Below are 26,847 nucleotides of genomic sequence, written 5' to 3'. Positions count from 1 at the left end.
AAACAGGGCTGACAGCCCAGAAAGTTGCTTTTGTAAACAAAGTGTGACAAGAAGGTGCCTGGATTGCTGCAGTTGCCATGGAATCAGCGTCATGTCTGACCCGAAGAGCACCACAAAGGAAAACATGTCTTCAGTAGCTTCTGTGAAACTTCCCAAAGGGCACCCGGACTATGTCCTTCGCGTAGTTCATTCACGCAAAACAACCAAGTCAGGGGGTGGAGGAAATGCAGCATCCCTACAGAGGGAACGCAACAGTCTATCCAAGTTTTTGACTTTGAAGCACAAAGTTGATCTGAAAAATAACTTGATTTGGTCACTTTCTAACTCTAATCGTTAGTGGGGCTCACGTCATAGTATATACAAGTCAGGTCAAGTCAAAGTTCATCTTGTGTCACTACTCAGTCACCTAGGGACACTCTGACCATTACTAAAGGAGCCATAGTGAGAACAGGTAAGGTCCAGCAGGCTGATTTCTCTGCACAGAACACTTGACACCAGCTCCCTTAGAGCTGAGAGAGAATGTGCACGCAGGGAGGGGGAAGTGAGAGGAAAGGAAATGATGGAAAGAATGAATACATGGATGGATGGATGGATGGGAAGAAGGAAGGAAGGGGGGAAGGAAGGAAGGAAGGAAAGAAGGAAGGAAAGAAGGGAAGGAGGGAGGGAGGGAGGGAGGGAAGGAAGGACAGTAGGAAGTAAGAGGGAAGGGAGGGAAGAGAGACCACAAGAGATCAAGCCCACACACATTTTCCCAAGCTCCTGTGTCAATGCAGAGGGAGTGACACTTAGTTAACCCTCCATTTCTACGTTGCAGTCTTTTTTTTTTAAACATTTATTTTATTTTTATTGGAAAGTCAGATACAAAGAGGGGAGGAGAGACAGAGAGGAAGATCTTCCATCTGATGATTCACTTCCCAAGGGGCCGTAATGGCTGGAACTGCACTGATCTGAAGCCAGGAGCCAAGAGCTCCTGCTGGGTCTCCCACGCGGGTGCAGGTTTTGGGCTGTCCTCGACTGCTTTCCCAGGCCACAGGCAGGAAGCTGGATGGGAAGTGGAGCAGCTGGGACATGAACTGGTGCTCATATGGGATCCCGGAGCATGCAAGGTGAAGACTTTGGCCGCTAGGCCACCGCGCCAGGCCCTCCACGTTGCAGTCTTAAAGAAGGACTCATCATTCCTCCCTGGACTATCCTGATAGCCTCCCAACAGGCCTTTCTAATTCCTACCAGACTCTTCACATTCCATTCCTACTGTCTCCACAACTGTACTTGTGAAACACAACAGCTAATCATGCAACTGTTTGCAGGCATCCTCCAGGCTACAGGTTCAAACACACCCTAATCACAGAGCACTCTAGACAATCTAGAGCTCCCCTAAGTCTTCAATCACATCTCCATCTTAACGCCTTCTGCCCAGTGTTCTCATGGAACCTTCCCACTGCTTTACGGTGCCTCAGCTACTCTTATCCACCCTGCTCCTGTCGCCTGAACACTAACCTTTAAAGACTTCAACACCACATTTTCTTTTCAAGCTTTCCCCATCACTGCCTTCTCCTTTGCCTTTGCATCCTGTCCCAGTTATGACGCCACAAAGGCGACTCTTTCACGGTAACTGTCCCTGTCTGCACTGCTTCTTTCTGACTTACCTCTGCATTTCCGCTACCAAATCTCTTCTAGTAACAGTTGCCATGGGTCAGTTAAATAAATATTGAGTGAATGAATGGATGTTGTCCACATGAGGAACATGAGTAATAAGAACGTGAGAATAATATATTTTTTAAATGTATTAAACTAGCTGTAGCAAGTATTTATCTCTTTCACTTTAATGCTTAAATTAGTAAGATGAAAACGCCCAAGCGAAAACAAGTCCAACGTTGATGGACTTCCAAAACGAGGAAGGAGACACCAGTGCAAAGTGCAACTGTGTGAGGGGCCGGCATGGCGGTGCTTGGTTAAGCAGCGACCTGTGATGCTGGCATCCCACATGGGCGTGAGTCTGAGTCCTGGATGTTCCACGTCCGATCTAGCTGCCTGTGAACATGTCTGGAATAGAGGTGGGAGATGGCCCAAGTGCCTGTGCCTGCCGCACGAAAGGGAGGGCCAAGAGACAGAGGGGTCCTCAGAAAGTTCATAGTGAGAAACCAGTGCATGGACGGCAACCTTTATGTGCCAAAACAAACCTCTTTTAAATATATTTCTTATGAACTTTTCTTCAAATTAGTTGAGATTTAGGTCATAGAGAAGATAAGTCATTCTCCAGTTCACTTCCCAAGTGCCCCCATTCATGCACACATTGGCTTCTGGTCACAACTGGGAAAGAGGAATTTAATTCTGTCTCCAATGCAGCTGGCAGGGGCCCCAGGACTTTGAGTCAAAGCTTGAGGCCTCCTGGAGGGTTTATTAACAGGAAGGTGGAATTAGAGCAGAGCCAGAACTCAAACCGAGGCACTCAGCAAGGGATGCCATCACTCTAATTGTTACATCAAACATAACTCCTCCGTGAAATTTCTGCAATGCCTTCATTTATTGGAGAGAGAGAGAGAGGGAGAGACAGAGAAACAAAGTTCTTCCCTATACTTCATTCCCCAATGTCCACGACAAGCAGGGCCAAAGCCAGGCAGTGGGGACTCGGCCTGAGTCTCCCACTTTGGAGCCGTCACTTTCTGGCTCCTATGGAGAGTGTTAGTAGGCAGCTGCAGTTGGAAGCAGTACTGGGACTTGAACCCAGACTAATATGGGATGCAGGGATCCTACGGGACTCAATTCTATATCTGAAAATGACCTAAAAGGAAGTATTTTGAAATACTGCAATTTATTTTCATCAAGAAGATATATAAGCAACCTTCCAATAGCCTATTTAAATGTTACCAAAGACACAATGTGTCCTGTTCAAAATATACTACCTTTCATTATTTCATAATTACAATCTCACTTATGGGCCTGGCACAAGGGTTCAATTTGCTAATCCTCCCCTTACAAGACTTAGAATATGATATCAGCGCCAGTTTATGTCCCAGTTGCTCCATCTTCCATCCAGTTCCCTGTCTGTGGCCTGGAAAAGCAGTGGAGGATGACCTAAGGCCTTGGGAACCTGCACCCACATGGAAGACCTAGAAGGAGCTCCTGGCTCCTGGCTTCAGATCAGCTCCAGCTGTTGCAGCCTTTTGGGCAGTGAACCAGCAGATGAAAGACCTTTTTTTTTTTTTTTTTTTTTAAGTAAGAAAGAAAAATAAATAAAAGCTTACTATTTAATAAGTAATAAGAAAGAAAGGCAGATTCCTTCCAGTGCTAATTCTTTAAAATACAGCTGATCAACTCGGGCAAGGGTGTGTGAAGGCCCAGAACAGACAAGCGGCCCTTTCCCTGCAAGGGCCCCCTCCGCCTCGTCTCCAGGCAGCCCTCCTGGACACTCAGGCTGATATGCCTTCCAGCAGCTCAGTCTTGCTTTTGCACTCAGGCCCCGATAGGCATCGCACGCCAGCCTTGCTTAACGGCCCCTGCCTGTCTCGGTTTCCTCCTTCAGGTGCTGTTTAACTTTCAATCCTCACGATATTTTACTGTCTCTCCGACCAGACCTGTACCTGCTAGTATCCGCCTCCTCATCTCCTACAACAGGGGAGGGATGTCAGACTAATAACGAAAAATAAAGAAATCGGAGAAAAGATTAATATAATAAATTGATAACAGAATGTTAGAGAATGGAAAAAAGGAGGAAAAGTAGTAAAATTTACAGTTAGTCAAATACAGGGGGGAAAATGGCAAAAATAAAAAGATATTTGGTCATATCTCAGAAACAAAGACCCAAGTTCAAACTAAGTGTCGTAATTCTACTGAAGTGTCTCACAGGTTAGGGGCGACCTTGCATGGGGTAGTCATGCAGTGAGGAACTGGTTCAGACAGAGCGGGGACTAGGATTCCTCATGGCGTATTCCCTTAAACCCACATCCCAACCCACCACACCCACAAAAAGTCTAATGTCTCTTAGGGTGCCAAATGCTATCCACTGAGAAACGAACAGCCACTGCCAGAAAAGAGAAATAAATGAAGAAATTAATTTCAAATAATTTCCTTCAAATTCTTTGGCAGCACTAAAATAAAGCAGGCATTTGAAAGGCAGTTAGATGTCGCTGCAGACACCTGTATCCCAGCTGGGGAGGGTTTGATTCCCAGTTCCACTCCCAATTCAATTCCTGGGAATATTCACCCGGCAGCCAGCAGGTGACATTCAGGTTCATGTAGCTGTGTTCCTGCCTGGAGGCAGTGCTTAGGTCCCGGCTCCGGCTCTGGCCCGGCTCACACCTGGACTTCCACACTCCGGAGTTCAGCGTAGCCTGGCCTCACTGGATGCAGCCATTTGGGGAGTGAACTCAGATGAAAGGTCTCCCTCTGGCTCTGTCTCTATTTCCCCCCGCCTCCCCGCCTCTGATTTTGCCTTAGAAATAAATATTTTCTTTAAGAAGAAGGTGAGAGTATAATGGTGCTTCTGAGAGGCTGCGGAGAGCAGTGAGGAGAGGAAGAGGGAGAAGCGCACTGAACAAGCACGGACTGGTGGTTAGACAGCAGGAAGTTCTTAGAGAACCCCCCTGCCCAGCATGTCTTGCTGACCTGATGACTAAGCAGGGCAGAGTGTTCCCCACTAATCTAGATTACGTATTTTCTCTAGAGGAAGCAGCAAGAAAACTTCTTTTGTCTTTTTTTTAAAAAAAGATTCATGATATTTATTTGAAAGACAGAAGAACAGAGAGAGGAGGGGAGAGACAGCGCAGGGAGGGAGGGAGGGAAGGAAGATGAGAGGGACAGAGGCAGAGACCAAGAGAGAGACCGAGAGAGAGAGAGAGAGAGAGAGAGAGATTCTTCCATCCTCCATCCTTGGTTTACACTCCAAATGACCACAATGGCCTGGGCTGGGCCGGGTCAAGGCTGGGAGTCAGGGTTTCTTTTGAGTCCCCGACCTGGCTGCAGGGGCCCAAGTACTTGTTCCAACTTCCGCTGCTCTCCTGGGCATGCTAGCAGAAGAGGAGCAGCGGAGACTGAAATGACCAGAGAGGAGCTGGTGCTTCACTTTGTGGCATACAACCAACCCCATAAACATTTTAAAAGTCAAGATGACTTCAGAGCTAAGCCTATAAGATAACTTTGGATTTACATGCTCTGAATGAATGGACTGGAAGCAAAAAGGCTAAAAGCAATGTTTTTGGTTGAATTATTTCCCAAAAGAAATAAAAGGTTAGCCTGAAAAATACCAGCTCTATTTGATCACCAAAACAAGTTTTAAGCTGTCAAATCTCCATGAATAGCAATTGGAAACTGTGCCAAAGCTGAAGGCAACTGCCTAGGCTGCCTCATACCTGACCAGTGTATTGCTGGGAGGAAAACAGCTGATAGCTGGTGGGCATTCTGGGCCTGGTTCATGCCAAAGCTGTGTTAACTATACCAGTGCGCCAGCACAGTTGGCTATTCCTTCTTTTTTTTAAGATGTATGGGGAAGGCAGAAAATGTCGGGCTGGTACACGCCATCCCAACGTGGAGTGGGGAGCTGCAGATTGCCTGGCCAGAGCAGCCTGGGGACATGGTGGAAAGGGAGTGGCTGAGGGCATGTTTGACAGGGAAGGTCTGACTTTTAGGTGCTTCCACGGACTGGACCACTGCACTCACAGGTAGGCAAGGGAACCAAGATTGGGTAATACACAGGAGGCACACCAAAGGGCATATCTGGATCAGGCCAAGGCACCCACTCACCTGGGAGGTCTGAGCTGGCTAAGTAGCATCACCAGCTGCCTAAAGGTGCATATGACAGCTGGGACTGGGGGGCATGCCTGGTTGGGCTAGGCTGCAGTACCTGCTTGCAAGTGTAGGGGGAGGGTGGACCATGTCAGGCTGGGCTGCAGCCCCCACCAGAATGGTGAGGGGCCGAGTCAGGCTAGACCATGGAATTCACCTGACAGGAACTTACCTGACATTCACGGGACCTGGGGCTAGGAGGAGACTGGGCTGAGCTAGGCAAGGCTGCAGCACTTGGCAGCATTTGTTTGAGCTGGTCCTGCGACCAGGTTAAGCTGGACAAGACTGTAACACCCTATCCTGGTGCACATGAAAGCCAGCACTGGGAGTGGGCCATGTCCAACTGGGCTGGTCTGTAACACCTGTGAGTGAGAGCTGAGACTGTGGGTGGGTCATACCAGGATGGGTGAAAGTACCTACTAGCATATTAAAAACCCAGGGCTGGAAACAGGTCTGGTAAGGAGAACTCTAAAGACTCCTGCGCTAGGCCTCAGGTCCCACTGGTGACCATGAGAGCCAAGCTGGGCAAGGCTACAGCACCTGCTGGCACTGTGAGAGCCATTCAGAATGGGTGTGGGACAGGCTGGGCTAGCCATAGTACCTGATGAATCACATGAGAGCTGGGTCTAGGAGTGAGCCACGCTAGGCTAGGGTGTGGCACCCACTGGTGAGAGCCAGAATGAGTATAGGCCAGCTGGGTTAGGCCACAGTACCTGTTAGTGAGTGCTAGGACTGGGGGAAGGCCATGTCAGGCTGGGTTGTAAGACCATGCGATTGGAGCTGGGAGTGGACCTAGTAGGGGGATTTGGGGAACTCTGCTAATTTACAACTTCCTTTGGTGAGTGTGAGAGCTGGGGCTAAGGGCAGGTCAGGCCAGGATAGGCTGCAGCACCTGTTGGCATACTTGTGGGCTAGATCCAGGAATGGAACAAGCTGGGCCAGCCCAAAGAACACACTGGCAAAAGTAAGGGCCAGGATGGGGTGCAGGACAGGCTGGGTTGAAATGCAACCCCTACCAGTTCACATGAGGGCTGGGACTTGGAGTGGGCCAGGCTGGGCTAGGCTGCTGCACCTGCTGGCAAGAGCTAGGGCTGGGGGTGGGCTGCACTGAGCCATGCTACAGAACCTGCTTCCAAATGCCAAAACTGGAAACAGCCCATCTCAGACTGGGTTTCAGCATTTGCTGGCACACACAAGACCCAGGCATGGGAGGAAGACTTTGGGGACTCCCCTACTGGGCATTGCTTCCACTGATGGGCACAGAGAGCTAGGACTGGGAGCAGGACAGTCTGAGCAGGGTTGTAACACCCACTAGCTGGCATTTGGGCTGGGTCTGGGGACAAGCAAGGCTGGGCTAGGTTGCCAAACCTGCTGGTGTGAGAAAGAGCCAGAACGGGTACTGGCTAGTTGGGCTAGGCCGCAGTACTAGCTGGCAAGTACCAGGACTGGGTCAAGTCATATTGGGCTGGACTGTGGTGCACCCTGGCAGGCACAAGATCTGTGACTGGAAGAGGCACCTAATAGGGGAACTGTGAACATTCCCCTACTGGGCTGCACCTCCCGCTAGTGAGCATGAGAGCCAGGGCTGGGGTGGGCCTGGTAGGGGAACTGTGGGCACTCCTTTGCTGGGCTGCACCTCCCACTGGTGAGCATGAGAGCCAAGACTGGGAGTGACCTGGTAGGGGAACTGTGGGCATTCCTCTGCTGGGCTGCACCTCCCACTGGTGAGCATGAGAGCCAGGGCTGGGCGTGGACTAAGCTGGTCAAGGTGGCAGCACCCATCAGCATACATGTGGAGTGGGTCTGGATGCAGGTCAGCCTGAGCTAGGCTGTAACCCCCATGGGTATGCAGGACAGTCACATGAGATGTAGAGCTAGGCCGCAGCACACAGCAGTGCATGCAAAAGCCAGGGGTGGAAGTAGGTCTGGTGCGGGATACTGACGGTTGCCCTGACTAGGCCGTGGCACACACCGGTACACAGGAAGACAAAGCCTGTGGTGGGCTTGGCTGGACTAGGCTAGGTTAGGCCATAGCACCTATTCACGTGAGAGATGCAACTAGGGGTGGAACTGACCAGGCAGCTGCATCCACCGGTATATGTGTTGACTGGTCCAAGTGATGAACCAAACCTGACCCTACACTAGCTGGTGCACACACACGTCAAGTCTGAGGTCACTCCAGGCAAGATTTCCTAGGGGATGCCACAACTAGATCACTGGACTCAAACCCCAGCAACGGGGAAAAATCACAAGATGCGTGCTTCAATCTTGGAGAACACGTATTGGGACTGGTCCTCCTCAGCTGCTGATCGCTGTGCAATGGACAGCATGCCCAGCTGCACACAGGGGACACAAAGGTCAGCTCATCTGGCCCAGCAGGGGGCACTGAGTGGCTCATCAGAGGATGGAAAGCGGAACTGGTTTGCTCATTCTCCTGGTGAAGCTGTGCAACATGTTACTGGGTTTGTGGATGCACTAAGGTGGTTGTCTAACTCTGATGCAACGAAGCCAAATACATTTCCGAATTATCAAAACCTCCCAGTTAACACCCTTGGAACATTCTACCCACACTGGGGTCTCTAAGGTATTATCAAATTCTTGCCTCATCCCCTGGTGCTGATGCAGCTTGATAGCAGGAAGTGGCACCCTCCCCTTCTCCCAGCAGACAGAGAGAATAAAAAGAATTGAAACATTTGTGCCAACCACCTTCATCCATACCTGGACTCTCCCCACCCTAATCAGTGGCCCACATGGGTGTGTGTTTCTCTCAACTAGGTAAACAATATTAAAACTGAAGTTAAGCAGCTAAAAGGAAAGAAGGAAAAAGAAAATGATGATGCTTCCAATGAGGATGCCTCTTTAACATCAACTTTAGATATGACAAGAGAAGACAAAGGGTAATACAGTCATCTCTACAGGTTAGAGACAGAGGACAGGGCCTGGCACGGCAGCCTAGCGGCTAAAGTCCTCACCCTGCATGCGCCAGGATGCCATATGGGCACCAATTCTAATCCCATCAGCCCCACTTCCCATCCAGCTCCCTGCCTGTGGCCTGGAAGCAGTCGAGAATGGCCCAAAGCTTTGGATCCTGCACTCATGTGGGAAACTCAAAGAAGCTCTGGGTTCCTGGCTTCAGATTGGCTCAGCTCCGGTCCTTGTGACTACTTGGGGAATGAATCAACAGATGGAAGATCGTCCTCTCTGTCTCTCCTCTCAGTAAATCTGATTTTCCAATTAAAAAAAAATCTTAAAAAAATTAAAAGAACCAAAGGAGCACCCAGATGGTCTAACCAACAAACTTCTGCTGTTACAGTAGGGAATCTTGGAAATGCCTGTGATCTACTGACTGTGTTATGTTTCTCATTCTTTCCTTTTCCTGAATGACAGCTTTTATTATAGTTACACATTTACTGCCAGCAGATATGAGATGAAAACAAAAAATGTCATTAGACTGAGACGATACTTCCAAGACCATCACCTCCCCTCTCCCCCAAAAAGGGGCGGGCATCATGAAAAAACTCCTGACTTTGAGTACCAGAGGTAACTGAATGGAGCCTTGCGGGGTCTCCCCTAGTGAGGAGCATCCTTGTGCAGAAATAGAAGGGATCGCAGTTATTGGACGGCCAGAAGGGCAGACTATGGCAGACTGCTGACCGTTCCCACAAACAGTATTCTTCCTGCAGGGATATGAACATTTTCGCGAGAACCAATGGCTCCCAAACTCCATGCTGTATTTTCTCGTCCCCTCGCAGCTGTGTGTGACCACAAAGGATCTGTCTGTGGAATGTGGATGGGGTGATACATGCATCGCTGGGGTAATTTCTTGCCCTCGACATCTGCTTGAAATTCCCATCTCTGCACTGCAACCTGGAAAAGCACAGGAGGATAATATTCTGGGGGTGATGGGACAAAAATATATTTACAGTTTGAGCCTTTTGGTGATCTCATGAAGCAGCGTTACCTATGTTTTTAGGCCAATCTTCTATTCTACACACTAGGATGTGTGAGGAAAAAAAAAAACCCAAACAAACCAAAAAACTGTCTTATTTAAACCTATTTTTTACAGGTCCTCTTTGTGCTTTCAAGTAGCAACAACAACAACAACAAAAACTTTATTAGTCAAGGTTACAAATGCCAAAAAAAAAATTATTCTAAATTTATTTAGCTTTACCAAGACCAAATTTCCTTAGTGGAATGTCTGTAACGTTTTGGGTTGTTTTACTTCCAGGAAAGGGAGTATATTGTAGCCTTTGCTCGATCTACATAGAGCAAATATCAAATACGTTTCTCTGTATTTCAGTTGAATTTCTTCTCACTGGTTATACCACTGTATAACATCAATCAATTTCCACAGTGAGTTATCCAACTCTCAGGACTTCATTTAATGAGCAAAATTAGCCTATTTCATGCTAAAAGCAATATTAGCAACTCTTACACACAGACTCATAAAAGCTTATTGAACACTGACAAAAAAGAAAAAAAGAAAAAGTCTCCCGATGATGCCTTCGTGTGATCAGCACACAGGAAGTGGTCAGAGCGAACTGGTCTTTGATTAAGACACTGATGCATTCCGGGATGGCCTCAAGCATCTGAAAGGCTGTGAATGAAGCAGATGCTTCAAACTCAGGAACCCACAGGCCTCCAGCCAGGCAAGAGCAGATAGCGAGTTTATTTTCATTAGCTTAAACTCAATCATCTGTTGACATTACAATGGCTTAGTTGCTCCTGATCTGTTTCTGTCCTAGTCAACGAGTGACATTTTTAATTGTGGAAATTATCTTTGAACATGCCGCCTTCGAGCAACCTGAACAAAAGCCTTTCCTTTCATTCAGAGCACAATGTTGACAGAGCTGTACGGCACGGAGGCTGACTTCGCTGCAGTATAAAGATCTCCTCTTGCACAATGGAGTTCTGAGTGACAAGCAATGAGGCTTGACTAGCAAGAGGGATAATAATATCTTCGCTGAAGTGGTTCAGAACACTGCCTTTTTATGTGTTTTGTGTAACCGAATGTCTTTAATCAATTTTTCAAACTTCCCTAAGCCTTTGTTTCCTAATCTGTAAAATGGGGATACAGGTTCATGCTACTGAACTAATACACTCTAACATAATAGGACTATTAAAATTAAAGGCCTTATATTATGCTAAGTGAAATAAGCTGATTACAAAAGAACAAACACCATTATACTGTGGTAACTAGAGCAGTGAATTTCATAGAGATAGTGAATAGAATGGCACCTAAAAGGGTTTGGTAGGAGGAGGGACTAGGGTGTAATGGTTAACATCGTAATTCTAGCTTTAGTGACAGACAGCAACGATAGCGTACTTAATGCCACTGCAGTACGTACTTGAAAATGGCTAAATCTGTTAGTTTAAAGGTGCTTGTGCAGCAGCCACAGCCCCGCAGGGTCCACACCAGCAGGCAGGTGGAGTCTGGAGCCAGAGCCCAGCATCAAACTCGGAACCACAATAGGGACACGGGTGTCTTAGCGACAGGATGTACTCACACCTCCTTTTAAGTACAGTGAATAGAGTATTCATTTGCTTCTACTTTTATTATGCTATTCAGAAAACTTTTTGTAACATATGTAGAGATAATTCAGCAAAGTGCTTCAACAAATGTGCTGGGCCTGACACTGGCATCATAAGCTACGGTTTGCGACCAGCATATCCCATGAGAACAGCAATGCATCCAACCCAGATCACTGCTAGTGAAACTAGGAAAGCAGTGGAGGATGGCATAATTATTTGGGTCCCTGCACCAAGATGGGAGATTCAGATGGAGTTTCAAGTTGGGAAACCCAGATGAAGTTCTGCTTGGGTCAGCCCTGGCCATTGCTACCATTTGGGGGGTCGGGCCGGTGAAGCAGCAAACGCGAGATTGATTCTATTTTTTTTCTTTCTGTGGCTTTGCCTTTTAGAAATTCAAATAAATAATAATAAAAAGATTTATTTATCTTTATTGGAAAGGCAGATATACAGAGAGGAGGAGAGACAGAGAAGAAGATCATCTGTCCGATGTGTTCACTCCCCAAGCAGCTACAACAGCTGTAGCTGAGCTGATCTGAAGCCAGGTGCCAGGAGCCTCTTCCGGGTCTCCCATGTGGGTAAAGGGTCCCAAAGCTTTGGGCCGTCCTCGACTGCTTTCTCAGGCCACGGGCAGGATGAAAAGCAGGGTTGCTGGGATTAGAACCAGCTTCCTTATGGGATCCCAGCACATTCAAGGCGAGGACTTCAGCTGCTACACTATCGTACCGAGCCTGTAAATCTTTTTTTTTTATAAAACAAATATACCTCAAAATTTCTTCGAGGATCTCCCCATTTGAGACACCGGACTCAGAGTCCTAACCAAGGAAAGACAGAACAAGTCAAGCAACAACCTCAGCTATCTGTTGGCAGCAAAACACTGGGCAAATGGAAACTCTAGAAGGGACTGTGTCAATCAATGGACTCTTCAACGACCACATCGTGCTTGGAGTGGCGAGACTGGCAGCGACCCATGAATGGTGAACTATTGGAATCACTTGATCGAGTATCTCAGAGCATGCCCCACATCCGGGACTTAGGGTGGGCGGGAAACTGGGTGGGGCTTCTTCCTCTATATCCCCCTTTAGGCCTTGAACCTTTTTTACCCCAATTAAATATGTAAGGATTGTCAAAATAAAAAAAAACAAACAAACAAATATGGCAATCATGAGTCTTATCTACTCCACAAAGCCCACAGACCTGTGTAAGACACACGTATCAGGGAGCTTCAAAAAGTTCATGGAAAATGGAATTAAAAGATAGTATAGGGCCAGTGTGGACTGTGGCACACCCAGTCAGGCTGCTGCTTGAATGACCTGCTTTGTGCGTTGAAGAAACAGGATTCCCTTGTGGAGTGAGCACTAATGCTCTCCCGGGAGCTAGCAGGTGGCCCCTGCCTCCTCGGGGGGGCCCAGAGACAGAGCTACCACTTCCTGACGCTGGCCTGGATCGCACAGCCTGCCGATGGAGGTGGGCGTTTGGAGAGTGAACCATGTCTCATCCTGTTTCTCTCTTGCAAGTAATAAAATAAAGAGGATGCCGACGGGCAGGCATTTAGCTTAGAGTTGAAAACCACTTCCATGCCCCACCCACGTGCTCGGCCTTGGTTCCTGGCTGCAGGGCCCGAGTCTGGCTTCCTGCCAGGGACAGCTCAGGAGTCGGGTTCCTGGCACTCCCTGGGAGACCGGAATGACTTCATCTGCCCTGGCTCTGGGCCGAGCATGGCTCTTGTGGGCATCTGAGGAATGCAGGGGTAGATGGGAATTTTGTCTTTTTCTCTCTTGAATAACTTTTTAAAAGATTATTTGAAAACCCCATGAACTTTCTGAAGCCCCCGTAGACAGTTTTCTTACAATTCACATATGTGTAGGTGTCCAGCATGGACTGATGAGCCACAGGAAAACAGCTGATTGGCTCAGGGGCTGGTACGGTGGCAGAGTAGAAAGAGCTCCTGTTCTTGAGTCTGGCACCCCACATGGGCTCTGATTCTTAGCCATTCCCGATCCAGATCCAGACCCCTGCTCGTGGCCCAGGGGAAGCTCTTGGCTCATGGCGTTGGCATGGTTCAGTCCTGGCCACTACTGCCATGTGGAGAGTGACCTGTCACATGGAAAACTCACCCTCTCTCCTTTTTGTCTTTCAAATAAACAAGTCTTAAAAAAGTAAACAACAACAAAAACCAAAGGAACTGTCTTCTCCCTTTATTTTGTGAATAGGCAGGCTCAATGTTAGAATGTTTGGATGATTTGATTCAAATTTCACAGTAGGAGGTCAGTGTTGTGGCTTAGCGAGTTAAGCTGCCTCCTCCAAAACTAGCATTCACATGGGCACTGGCTCAAGTCCTGGCTGTTCCTTTTCTGATCCAGTTCCCTGCTAATATGCCAAGGGAAACAGCAGAAGGTGGCCCAAGTTGTTTGGGCCCCTGTAGGCACGTGGGAACTAGATAAAGCTCCTGGTTCCCGGCTTTGGCCTGGGCCGGCCCCAGATGTTGCAGCCATCTGTAGAGAACGGAAGATCAACTCATCTTTTTCTCTGTGTGTGTCTCTCTGAAAATCTTTTTTAAAGAAATGCCACCATAAATTCACGGCAGAAATATAACGAAAGCCATTCAGAATCGAACGCTAGGCATTATCCTTTGGGGCATAACACCGAAGATTTGTCTTGCCCAGTCTTCCTTGTGTCTCGTTTATACTGTTCATTTTACTAAAATGCCTTATTCTCTATTTAGCTGCCATCTTTGCAAAAATCTTTTCTAGTTCTTTCAAAATAAATGTGGCCCCTTGTCTTTGGCTTCCCAAAGCTCTCCTGTCTACATCTGTCTGTGCCCCCCACCAGCCTCAAAACAACACGGTGAAGAGGCCTAAGGGCATTGCTGTGCCCCCAGCACCTAACCCAGACTGTCTACACCAGCTGTTCCCTGCATGTTAACTGAGTAAGTAAATGAACCAACTACCACAAGCTTCTCCGAAGATGGAGCAAGAACACACGTGTCTGCTAAAGGTGAGGGCTAAGCACCGAATTGCATGGGCAGAGTTTGAAGCTAAAGAGATGAAAGTCTAAATGAATTTATGCTGAATACACACACACACAATAGGCCAAGAATGACACTGAATCTTCCTGTTCTCTGTGCAGTGACCTCACACTGCTTAGGGTACATTCAGTTCAAGTTACTGCATGACTGCTTGGCACATGGCGTATTTGTTCAACCAGCCTCCCTTCCAGTCATCTCAGCTTGTCCCATGAGAAACTGTCTCAACAAATTCAAGGTGTTACAGAATATGTGGCACTATGATGACATAAGGTATTTACAATACAGACCCCAGTTAATAAAACACATTATTTCTAAAATCTTAAAACTTTCTAAAAGCCCTTGAATACCCTATGCTAGGGAAAACCACATATCTGTTTATTAGCTAACACTTTAAAACCACCTGTCATCAAATGCACACGACTTTAGAGGAAAGTTGAAAAAAAACCAAGTAAACGTTCAGTCAACAGATGGTGTTGAAAGGAGAAATCAAAAACAAGGAACAGTTGGGGCCAGAGCTGGGGAAAGCTGCCCCTGCAATGCCTGCACCCCTATGAGCACCGACTCAGGGCCCCACTTCTCATCGTGTCCCTGCTGACACACCTGGGAAGCAAGCAGAAGATGACCCCTGCTTCCCGTGGGCTCCTGCTCTGGCCTGCCTCCTCCCTACCAACTCAGACACTTGGGGAGTGAACCAGTGAACCAGTCTGTCTCCCTCTCTAACTTCTCCTTTCAAATAAATGAATGAATCTAAGTAAAATAAAATAAAATGAATTGCAATGTCACAGAATTCAAACTGCTACATTACTGGAACTACCTCTGCACTGAAGCATAGTGAATTACCGCCACCAAGAGGACAAAAGGCAGTACTGCATGAACGTTACAGAAGCAAATGTGCAAAGAACAAGTTTCCATTTTTTCAGCGCTTTAGAAACTTCTAATTTCATAAGCTGCATGGTAACTGCTGAAACGTCACTGCTAACTTCAGGCTTTTCTTCTGTCATCATCGTTAAGCACAAAAACAAGAACTCTGAACTCAAGCTGGTGCATTCAGACTGGGGAAGACAGACATTCACTCCCTTATCAAGGTTTACTGCTCTCCACTTCTCCGTTAACCTTACACGGGGCACAAAGAAGGTCCCAGGAGAGCGGCAGGTGGGGATCCCTAGGGCACCAGCTCTTCCCAATGACAGCAAGAAGGGGAAACGAGGGCCCGGGGCGGTGGTGCAAGTGGTTAAAGGTCCTCGCCTTGCACGCCCGGGATCCCATATGGGCGCCGGTTCTAATCCCGGCAGCCCTGCTTCCCTTCCAGCTCCCTGCCTGTGGCCCGGGAAAGCAGTCGAGGACGGCCCAAAGCTTTAGGACCCTGCACCTGTGTGGGAGACCCGGAAGAGGCTCCTGGCTTCGGATCGGCATAGTATCGGCCCGTTGCGCTCACTTGGGGAGTGAATCATCGGATGGAAGATCTTCCTCTCTGTCTCTCCTCTCTGTATATCCGCCTTTCCAATGAAAAAATAATAAAAAATAAATCTTTAAAAAAAAAAAAGAAGGGGAAACGAAATTGTACTTTGAAATGCCAGTGCTAAATAACTGATTTTTAATCTCTCCAATAAACCAGTTCTAACTCTGGGATTTGGGGTTGCTGCTGTGGTTCAGTACCAAGCCTTGCTTCTTCCACTGCACTCCCATTCTGCTCCCTGATCCTCACAGCCTCATGAACTAAGTCCTCCAGTTCAACCGTTCCACCCGTCCTCAGTAATCCAATGTGGATAAAATGAGTCGCGATGCATGCCCAGCCCGGGCGCTTTCCTTGTCTTCCGTTTCAGAAAGCTCCTGCAAACTCCCCAGGCGCTATCAGGAGTTCTCACAGGTCCCGGCCCTCACAGACAGAGCACAGAGATGCTGCACTGAGCCAAAACACACAACCCCGTGACTGCTGACGACAAAGCTGAGGCCTCTCCTATCTGCAAGTGTGACTGAATGCTTGCTCTAACTCGGGGGACGCTTTCTCTTCTTTCCCTCCTGGTTCTCTTTCTACAGTGCTTAAATAACTCATTTCTGATTGTTTCATCATGGGGCACTAGGTGCTCGGTACAGGGGGTTATTTGGGGAGTTAAAAGAAAATCTGATGCTTGTAACCCATCTAGATGGCCAGTCAAAACTTGGGAAACAACCCAGGAACAGGAACATTTGAGAACTGACTCTAATCCATCAGGTGACCGGGCCGCACAGTTAAGGCTGGGAGAGCAGCAGTTCTTTCCACGCGGGCAGTTCTTATTTTTTCCTTCTGGAACTGTTTCTATCAGAGTCTGAGGGCTAGAGGCAGGACCAGGAGGGCTGCAGGAGCGCCCAGCCGTTCAATGGAGATTAGTAAACGAAACCAAACAAAATCAACTCAACAACCTTATACTGGAGAGAACTTAAAAGCCCCAAATGCCAGAGAAACACTTCAGAACTTACTAATAAAATACAAAGATCCTCCAAGAAAAGAAAAGGCACGCTTTTGAGAAATAAAGCGCCAGGATCCAGTGGTTTTGCTGATAAAAATCCTGGCTGCTCCTAAGCAAAAATAACACAATGCTAGAATCTTTAAAGTCTGAGGGAGGCATTAAGCACTGTGGCACAGCTGGTTATGTCCCATGCTGGAGTGCACTTCCGGTCCTGACCATCCGTCTTCTTCCTGATCAAGCCTCTGCCAACGCGCCTGCGCAGAGGGTGACGGCCAAGCACGTGCATTTCCACCCACCAGCGGGAAGCACATCAGTAGATGGAACATCAGTCTCTCTTTCCCTCGCTTCTCTGTCTCTCTCGTCAAACAAATCTTACAAAACAAAATCCCACTGACCAATACCATGGCTCGACAAGCTAGTCCCAATGGCACTAGTTCCCAGTGGGCACCGGTTTGTGTCCAGCTGTTCCACCTCCCATCTAGCTAACTGCTTATGGACTGGGAAAGCAGTGGAAGGTGACCCAGGTCCTCAGGCCCCTGCACCCGTGGAAGAAGTTCCTAGTTCCTCTCCTGACTGGTTTAGCTCCTGCTGTTGCAGCCATTTGGGGAGTGAACCAGTGGATGGAAGCTCTTTTACTCTCTGCCTCTGCTTCTCTCTGGAAATCTGCCTTTCCAACAAAAACAAAGAGAGAATAAAAAAAAAAAAAAAAACATAGGCATGGCACAGTACATAGCAGATTAATAATCTGCCTGGGACACTGGCATTCCATATGCAAACCGGTTGTAATGCCAGATGCTTCTTTTCTGATCCTTCCCTGCTGATGGCTTGGGAAGGCAGCAGATGGGCCCCTGCTCCAGGCTCCTGGCTTCAGACTAGCCCATCTCTGGCTATGGCCATTGTAACCATTTGAAGAGTGAATCAATGGATGGAAGATTTCTCTGTCTCTTTCTGTCTTGGTCTCTTTTCTTTGTAAACCTGCGTTTCCAATAAAAGTAAAATGAAACTTTTAAAAATCCAAAAGTCCGGGCCCAGTGCGGTGGCGCAGTGGTTAAGGTCCTCGCCTTGCACGCCCGGGATCCCATATGGGCGCCAGTTCTAATCCCGTCAGCCTCACTTCCCTTCCAGCTCCCTGCCCAGGAAAGCAGTCGAGGACGGCCCAAAGCTTTACACACTCTGCCGTAACACCAGCTCCAGGGTGACAAGGACCTAAGCAGCTGTGCCACTCTGTTGCCTTCCCAGGCAGTTAGCAGAAGACACAGAGGGAGTGGAGGAGCAGGGACTCAGACAGCAATCTGATCTGGGCTGCTGGGGTTGTAAGAAGAGGCTCATTGAGCTGTGCTCAACAAACACCCCAATCACTCCTTTCTAAGCTATTTGTTTTTAAAGATTTATTTTTATTTTTTTTTTTTTATTGGAAAGGCAGATATACAGAGAGGAGAGACAGAGAGGAAGATCTTCCGTCCGATGATTCACTCCCCAAGTGAGCACAACGGCCGATGCTATGCCGATCTGAAGCCAGGAGCCTCTTCCAGGTCTCCCACGCAGGTGCAGGGTCCCAAAGCTTTGGGCCGTCCTCTACTGCTTTCCTGGGCCACGGGCAGGGAGCTGGAAGGGAAGTGGGGCTGCCGGGATTAGAACCAGCGCCCACATGGGATCCCGGGCGTGCAAGGCGAGGACCTTAACCACTGTGCCTCCGCGCCGGGCCCAGCTATTTGTTTTATAATTTTATTTCAGTGTTCACAAAAGTATCTATTTAGATTCTGCTCTTTCAAGTTTACAGGAGAAACGCCCTCTGATATTGCTAGTAAAGAGCTATTTTTAACAGATCTTAAAAATTAAAAGGTGCTCACATTTTGACCCAGTAATTCCCTTTCTGTAAATTCATTCAAGTGATATTATTAAGTAAACAAAGATGAAGTCTAAGGATGCTTCTATAGTTTAACAGAAAAATCTGGAGACAAACAAGATATGAAAATAAAATATAAAATTATTCAATGATTTAGGGCACACACAATAAGATTAGAAAGTGTTCAGGAAGGCTAAGGGTACTCTGTGCCCGCTAGCAGCGCCTGTGTGTCCCGCTGTACTGAGTCCCAGCAGCACGCACCGCTCGGGGTGTCAGGCCCACCAACAATCCCATGAGGCGGATATTGGTCAGACCCCCGACTCTCAACATGGAAATGACTTAAGGTCATTACGTAGATGGAATATGACCTCCTGGTTTTTGTCTCATAAAGTCATTTATTAATACAACAGATCCCCAGGGCTGCGGAAAATGCATGGTAAGCACTACAGCACAAGTCTCATGTTAATGTGATATTAACACGAAGAGATCAGGTTTAATGTAGTTTATAGAAATAATTCTAAAAATATAATAATATTTCCTCCTCTCATTTTTCAAGTTTTTCAGATAATATATTTTAAATTTACATTATAGTCGAAGGTTTAATGAGCCACTAAATAAAGATAAATAAAGGAATAAGACCATAGTTCAGCAGGAATATAGACATGGGCTCAAACAATATTCACATGAAAAGATGTTCATTTCATTTATACACAGTAAATTAAAAAGCAATCACATCAGTAAAACTATGGTAGTGGATATATTAACTAACAAAGAGAAAATGTGAGGTTTTCCTTTTTGAGTTTAGCCTATTTGCTTTTTATTTCTTCCTTTCTCTTTTTAAATAGTTATTTGTTAATTAATTAATTTATATTTGGACTGGCAAATTTTCAGAGAGAGAGGACAGACAGAGAGATATCCTCTGTCACCTGGTTCATTCCTTACAAGGCCACACTGGCTGATGTGAAGCCCGGATCTGGAAGCTTCTTCTGAGTCTCCCTCATAGATCAGGGGGCCAAGGATTCTGGCTGCCTTCCCAGGTGAATTAGCAGAGACTTGGATTGGTAGGGGAACAGCCAGGACCTGAACTACCAATCAAATGGGATGCCAGAACTGTAGGCAGAGGCTTAACCTACTATGCCATGTCGCCAGCCCTATCCTATTTCACTTAGCGTAATGATCACCAGTTACATCCATCTTATTGAAAATGTCAAGACTTTTGTTCTTTTTTTTAAAATAAATGAATCTATTTAAAAATAAATTTATTATTATTTTTTTATCGGAAAGTCATATATAGAGAGGAGGAGAGACAGGAAGATCTGCCCATTGATTAACTCCCGAAATAGCTGCAACAGCTGGTGCTAAGAATCCGAATTCAGAAGCCAGGAGCTTCTTATGGGTCTCCCATGCAGGTGCAGGGTCCCACGGCTTTGGGCCGTCCTCTACTGCTTTCCTAGGCCACAAGCAGAGAGCTGGATGGGAAGTGGGGCTGCTGGGATTAGAACCTGCACCCATAAGGGGATTCCGGCACATGGAAGGCGAGGACTTTAGCCACCAGGCTACTGCGCCAGGCCCAAGACTTCATTTGTTTTTTTGGGTGATATATTTCATTGTGAGTGTGTGGGGATTTATGTGTGCCATTTTTCATTATCCTATTATTAACCGATAGACACCCAATTCGGGTCCATACCTTAGCTCCAGAGAGCCGAGCTGCAATCAACATGGCATTGGGAATAACTCATCCACCGCTCTCATTTCCTTTGGATATATTCCCAGGCGGAGACAGCTGGGCAGGCGGTAGGTCTACTTTCAGTTCTCTGGGGCATCGCCATGCTGTCTTCCACAGAGCTGAGAGCAGCCACATTTCTATGACGCGTGTATTAGGGTACCTTTATCTCCACAGCCTTGACTTGTTTTATTTTTGGATTAAAGCCATTCTCGTTGGGTAAAGTGATACTGCATTGTGGTTTTATTTGTATTTCCTTGATGGCTGGTGATCCTAAAAAGTTTTTTCATGTATGTTTGCCACTTATATTTTTATTTCAGCTAGATGAATTCTCTAAAAGGATGATAGAGCAGGTTCATGCTAATAATTGAAGACACAGAAAGCTTTTCTGCCTATTGATTCTCGAGCGAATTACCAAGCCAAAAGCAAAGTCAAAATAAGATACATAAGGGGCTTTTGAGGTGATACCGCAAGCTGACCCTCTGCCCTGCAGCACCAGCATTGCAAATGGGCGCCAGTTTGAGTCCTGGCTACTCCACTTTCATCCGCTCTCTGCTGTGGCCTGGGAATGCAGTGGAGGACGGCCTGGGTCCTTGGGATCCTGCACCACATGGGAGACCTGGGAAGGAGCTTCTGGCTCCCAGCGTCAGATCAGTTCAGCTCTGGCCATTGTGGCTATCAGGGAGTAAGTCAAGAGATGGAGGATGCGTCTGTCTCTCCTCTCTCTGTTCTTCAATAACAAATTCTTCAAAAAATAAGATAAACAAGCCAGCATGTTAGCCAAGAACATGACGACGTGAGGCGTGCAGTACGAAGAGGACACAGATGCACATCTGACATGTGGAAGAAAGGTCTGGAGTTAGCCAAAGACGGACCAGGCACTGTCCTGGGGGCACCGGCAAAGCTGAGTCACCCACTCTGGGAAAGCGGCAATGTCGTACAGGACAGTTAACAAAATCGGGTATGGTAGGGCAATGTCACAACTTCGTCGGGCTTCCTGGTACCCACTTTGTGCTTTGTACTCTTTATTATCAGATTATGTAACACTTTCATTGCCTAGCTATTCTAAAAGTCATACCGCAGCCCTATATAAGGAACACATCCAGTGGGATTTTTTTCATTTTTTTAAGAAAAATGTAATATAAAATTAGAGACCAAGGTCCATGACTTCATTAAATGAAATCAACATAACTATGTGTTATTTCATTTTAAAAAACATTTCTAATTTGAAAATTACTCTGGGATAGAGCCGTTCAGATATAAGCACAAAATGATTGAATGAATACAATGAATTTCATAAATAATGAAAAACAGACACTAGCTAGAAGAAAAGATGCGGGGCCACATCCCACTTCTGGACTTGCAGAGGGTCCGCATTATTTAATGCATTTGTTTAAACTTAGGCTTGTTACTGGTTAATATCAAGACTCCAAAGATACCGAGAGGCCTTCCCGGGTGTGAAGGCATGTTTGGAGGGATGGTGGAGAGTGACAGAGCCCTGGTACACCTTCTGAGTTAACGTGTAAACAACAACAGTAACAATATGACAGCAACATTCACTGGGCAGTAACATTTGCAAACATTATATTAAGGGCTTTCTTATATAATCCTATTTCATTCATCTAATAATTACACAAATTAATTTCTATTCTCTCAAAATACAAGCTCTGAGTGCCTAAGAGTATTATGCCAGAGGTCACAAAGCAGGACTAAAACTAGAACCAAATCTGATGTGTGATGTCTCTGACTGCGTTACAGTGGTCAGTGGGAAGCCCTAGTTTTTTTTTTCTCTTTCTAAATATTTATTTATTTTTATCAGAAAGGCAGATATACAGAGAGGAGGAAAGACAGAGAGGAAGATCTTCAGTCTGATGGTTCACTCCCCAAGTGGCTGCAAAGCCTGGAGCTGAGTTGATTTAAAGTCAGGAGCCAGGAGCTTCCTCCATGTCTCCCAAACAGGTGCAGGGTCCCAAGGCTTTGGGTCATTCTCTACTGCTGGATGGGAAGTGGAGCCATTGGGACATGAACCAGTTCCCATATGGTATCCTGCCATTTGCAAGGTGAGGACTTTAGCTGCTAGGCTACCCCACAGGACCCAGCCCTCATCTTGGTGTAAACAATGCAACTGACACCTTCAATAACATAGTATCTAGTTTGATTGAAAAGCAAAAATTTCCAGGGTGATCTTTACTAACTCTTTGTCTCCCTTCTTTCTTTTCTTTTTTCTTTTCTTCTCTTTTAGATTGCTTTATTTTTATCAGAAAGGCAGATTTCCAGAGAGAAGGAGAGAGAAAGGCCTTCCATCAGCTGGTTCACTCCCTAAGTGGCTGCAATAGCTGGAGCTGAGCCAATCCTACACGAGAAACCAGGACCTTCTCCTGGGTCTCCCACGCGGGTGCAGGAGCCCAAGGCTTTGGCACATCCTCAACTGCTTCCCCAGGCCACAAGCAGGGAGCTCGATGGGAAGTGGCGCAACTCGGCCACCAACTGGCACCCATTTGGGATCCCAGTACATGCAAGGCAAGGATTTAACCACTAAGATATCATGCTGGGCAGTAAGAAAATATTTTACTGTGACCACAGTGTTAAAGCTATACGGATATGCTGATATACAATCCAACATGTAGTTATAATTCATTTCTAAAGTGTTAGATACACTTCCAGCTTTTGGGTAAATTAAAAATAGGGCTGTTTCTTTTTATTAAGTATATTACACTTGTTAATAATTCAATTATATGTGTGGGCACTTTCAGAAAAGTTAGTATGGTAAGAAGTATTTTAAGAGAAACACAGGCATCATTTTGACAGAAAACAAGTTTTAACATTTCCTCATGTTATCCATTTCCTACCTGTTACGTTACCGGAGAAAGTACTAGGAGAGCAAGTTTAAATGAATTTTAAGAAAAGCAGCTCCAAATAAGCAAAAAGGCGGGGAAGAAAGGAAAGAACCCAGGGCTTCCCCGAGACACTGCCTTGTGTCCATGCACTGCGCATGTCTGAAGCCTGTGGGCGAGTCGCCGCAGCCGCAGGAGCAGAGCCGCGAGACTCACCTTCAGCAGAGCCAAGGCCACGTGGAAGATGATGTTCAATCCCTGAAAAACAGAAAGAATATACAAATCACTTTTATTAAAAATTTCCCAAGGTCTCTATACATCTCTAAGATCATTTCTGAATTAATTTCATCTTCTTATACAATAATAATTAAACCATGAGTGCTTAAAAATAAAGATATTTTCCTTTTTGAGAGGCTTTTCATAAATTTTAGAATTTCAGGTGCTATTTATTAATATTTCACATGAAGTTAGTCATCTCAATTAAAAAAAACACCTTTTCAAAATCCGTTTCCAGGTTACTGACACGGCCCAGGTCTGTTCAGCAAGGTGATGGCGCATAGGCCTGCTCACTAAGCAGAGGGCAGAGGCTGACCACTGCTGACTGGCCTGTGTCCTTCCTCCCAGGGACTGGCTTGGACAGCTGGCTTGGCTGACTCCCTGCGCCTGCCTGGGCATCCTTCGGGATGTGCTGGGAGAGCTCGGGCTCTGGATTTAGGTCCTGGCCCCCCTGTGTGACATTTGGGGAGTGAGGCAGAGGATGGGAGTTCACGCTCTTTGTCTGTGTCATAAACAAATAAATATATGTTTTAAAGATGGCTGATTAACCACATTCTAGATATCTGGGTGATGCTGCTGACCTGCCAGAGGCAGACAGGAGGCGACACCGCCCGAGGCCTGAGACAGACTCCACCATGGGGTTTGGATGCCGCGTGGGCTTGGCCCTGCTCGTTTCAGTGCTTTTTGCAAGCATTATTTGTACAACTGGAAGTGGAAATTAGCAGCTCTCTGCTGGACTTCCTTTTCCTTTATTCCTCAACAGCAGGGTGATATTTCTTTAATATAAATGGAAATATTGGCGCTCAATTAGGACCAGTTTTTCAGCTCAATACTTCTGAAGAGCTTTGGAGCTATTAAACTCAAGACACAGAGAATGTTACATGTTTAAGGAAAGAGAAACAGAAATAAGTTCGCAGGAAAACTGCTGCTTTGTTGCTATGCTAAAAGCTCTCAGTATGAGCTGACCTTCAGGCTGTGCTGACCCTGTGGTTGAGCCGACCCTCAGGCTGGGCAGACCCTCAGTATGAGCTGACCCTCAGGCTGGGCTGACCCTGTGGTTGAGCCGACCCTCAGGCTGGGCTGACCCTCAGTATGAGCTGACCCTCAGGCTGGGCTGACCCTCAGTATGAGCTGACCCTCAGGCTGGGCTGACCCTGTGGTTGAGCTGACGACCCTCAGTCTAAGCTGCCACCTCCTGTGCCTCCTGCCTGTCTAGGCAACATTACTTGTGGATCTTCTCCATCTTGGTCACAATCATAACTTAATTGCTTTGTTGAATATGGAACTACATTAAATATGTTAGCAAAGAGCTTTTTATCTAAAAAAACCAAACATTTATTTATTTATTTAAAAGAGTTACAGAAAGAGAGAGGGACAGATTGAGAGAAGAATCTTCCATCACTGGCTCACTTTCAGATGGCCATAACAGTCAGGGCTGGGGCAGGCTGAAGCCAGAAGCCAGAGCTTCATCTGGCTTTCCCACTGAGTGGCAGGAGCTCAAATACTTGGGCCATTTTCCATAGCTTTTCTCAGGCCATTACTGGGGAACTCAATTGGAAGTGGAACAGCCAGGACACAAACCAGTGCCCGTTTGGGAAGCGGCAGTGTGGGCCACAGCTACGCTCTCTATGCCACAATGCCAGCCTCACAAAGAACTTCCAATAGAAGAGTTTTCAGTTTCCAGAATCGGAAATGACAAATAGAGTACATTCCCGTTACAATTTGCTAATGTAACCTTTCACATTCAACTATAAAATATGACATATATTAAGGTTTACTTATTTATTTGACAGCCATAAGGATGAGGGAGAGACAGACACAGAGGGAGGGAGGGAAGAAAGGGAGAGAGAGAGAGATACAGACAGAAACAGAGAGAGACACAGAGAGAGAGAGAGATTTCCACCACTGCTTCACTCCCAAAAGGCCACAATGGTCAGGACTGGGCTAGGCCCAAACCAGGAGCCCATGGCTCCATCTGGATCTCCTTCACGGCAGGGCCGAAACACTGGGTCATCTTCTGCTGCTTTCCCAGGAGCACTGGCAGTACTCACCGGAAGACGCCAGCACTGCAGGAAATGGCCTAACACAGGGAGCCACAGGGCTCGGCCCAGAAGACATGTACTTTCTAAAAACTACAAAATGCCACTAGGGGGAGCCAATAACTTTTCAAAAGTTGAGAATGATAATAACAGTGTCATTATGGATAGTGATAACTCAGTTTCATTAATGAATGCTTATATCACTTAAAGAGGAGGTCTGGCCCAAGGAAGGGCTCAATTGGCTAATCCTCCCCTTTCAAGTGCCAGCATCCCATGCGCACGCTGCTTCATTTCCTGACTGATCCCCCTCCGTTCCAGCTCCCTGCTGCTGGTCTGGGAAAGCAGTGAAAGGTGGTCCTGGCTCCTGATGGGCTTAGCTCTGTCTGTTGTGGCCATTCAGGGAGTGATCTAGCAGATGAAAGGCCGTTCTCTTTCTCTCTGCAAACAATTCTTTAAAAGAGAATTCTTTCACTGAAAGTCAGAATTACAAAGAGAGGAAAAGGCAGTGTGAGAGAGACAGGGTGAGAGGGATCTTCCACCAGCGCTTCACCCCCAGTGGCTGCAGTGGCCAGGGATAGGCCAGGTCAAAGCCCAGAGCTTGTTCCAAGTCCCCACGTGGTTGCAGGACCCCAAGGCCCCGTGTCATGTTTCACTGCTCTCCCAGCCACACGAGTACGGAGCTGCATTGGATGTGGAGCAGCCAGGACCAGCATCAGCTTCTATATGGCATGCCAGCACCGCAGACGGTGGCTGAATACACTCTGCTACAGTCCCGGCCCCAAAGATTGTGCTAAAGAAGACATCAGTGTATGTCTTAAATAAAAAGCAAGTAATTTTTTGATGCTTGAGATTTTAAAGACATAATTTCCAGTTACTAGAAAAACAAATAGGTGAAAATTTGAAATGAATTCTAAGCAATGAGGTATTATTGTATCTTTTGGTATGGTATTTTAGATAGTACCCATAAAAAACAAGAAAGGTAAGCACTTCTCAAGCTTAAAACAAAGATAGAATAACTACGGGAAGGAGATATTTCAGACCCTGTGGTTAAAGGAAATCGGGAAAATTTTGTTTTCATGTTAAGTTCTTGCTTGATATAAAAACCAGGTACTACAAAATGTACCCTGGTCTTTTCAGAGAACAATAAGCAACCAACTTGAGTTTGATAGATATTATTTTGAAAGGCAGTAAAACAGAGACAAGCAGACAAAAGTCTCCTGGCTCCTGGCTTCAGACTGGCGCGGCTCCGGCCCTCGCAGCCGTGTGGGGAGTGAGTGAATCAACAAATGGAAGATCTTCTTCTCTGTCTCTCCTCTTTTCTGTATATCTGACTTTCCAATAAAA

At 46.6% G+C, this 26,847-nt stretch overlaps 1 protein-coding gene across 5 annotated transcripts in view; it reads right to left on the bottom strand.

Moving 5' to 3' along the window:
* Nucleotides 1–26,847, bottom strand: part of RABGAP1L (RAB GTPase activating protein 1 like) — a 592,969-nt gene that overhangs the window by 147,662 nt on the left and 418,460 nt on the right. For all 5 annotated transcript variants that reach the window (XM_040984290.1, XM_040984291.1, XM_040984292.1 and 2 more), the window contains one exon: nucleotides 23,405–23,446. In XM_040984290.1, coding sequence (XP_040840224.1) covers nucleotides 23,405–23,446 — 42 coding nt within the window. The remainder of the gene's footprint in view (nucleotides 1–23,404; nucleotides 23,447–26,847) is intronic.

The sequence above is a fragment of the Ochotona curzoniae genome, unplaced genomic scaffold (genome assembly GCF_017591425.1).
Source record: "Ochotona curzoniae isolate NIBS_2020 unplaced genomic scaffold, NIBS_Ocur_1.0 contig_4105, whole genome shotgun sequence".
In the NCBI taxonomy this organism is placed as follows: domain Eukaryota; kingdom Metazoa; phylum Chordata; class Mammalia; order Lagomorpha; family Ochotonidae; genus Ochotona; species Ochotona curzoniae.
This window is presented reverse-complemented; position numbering and strand designations above follow the sequence as displayed.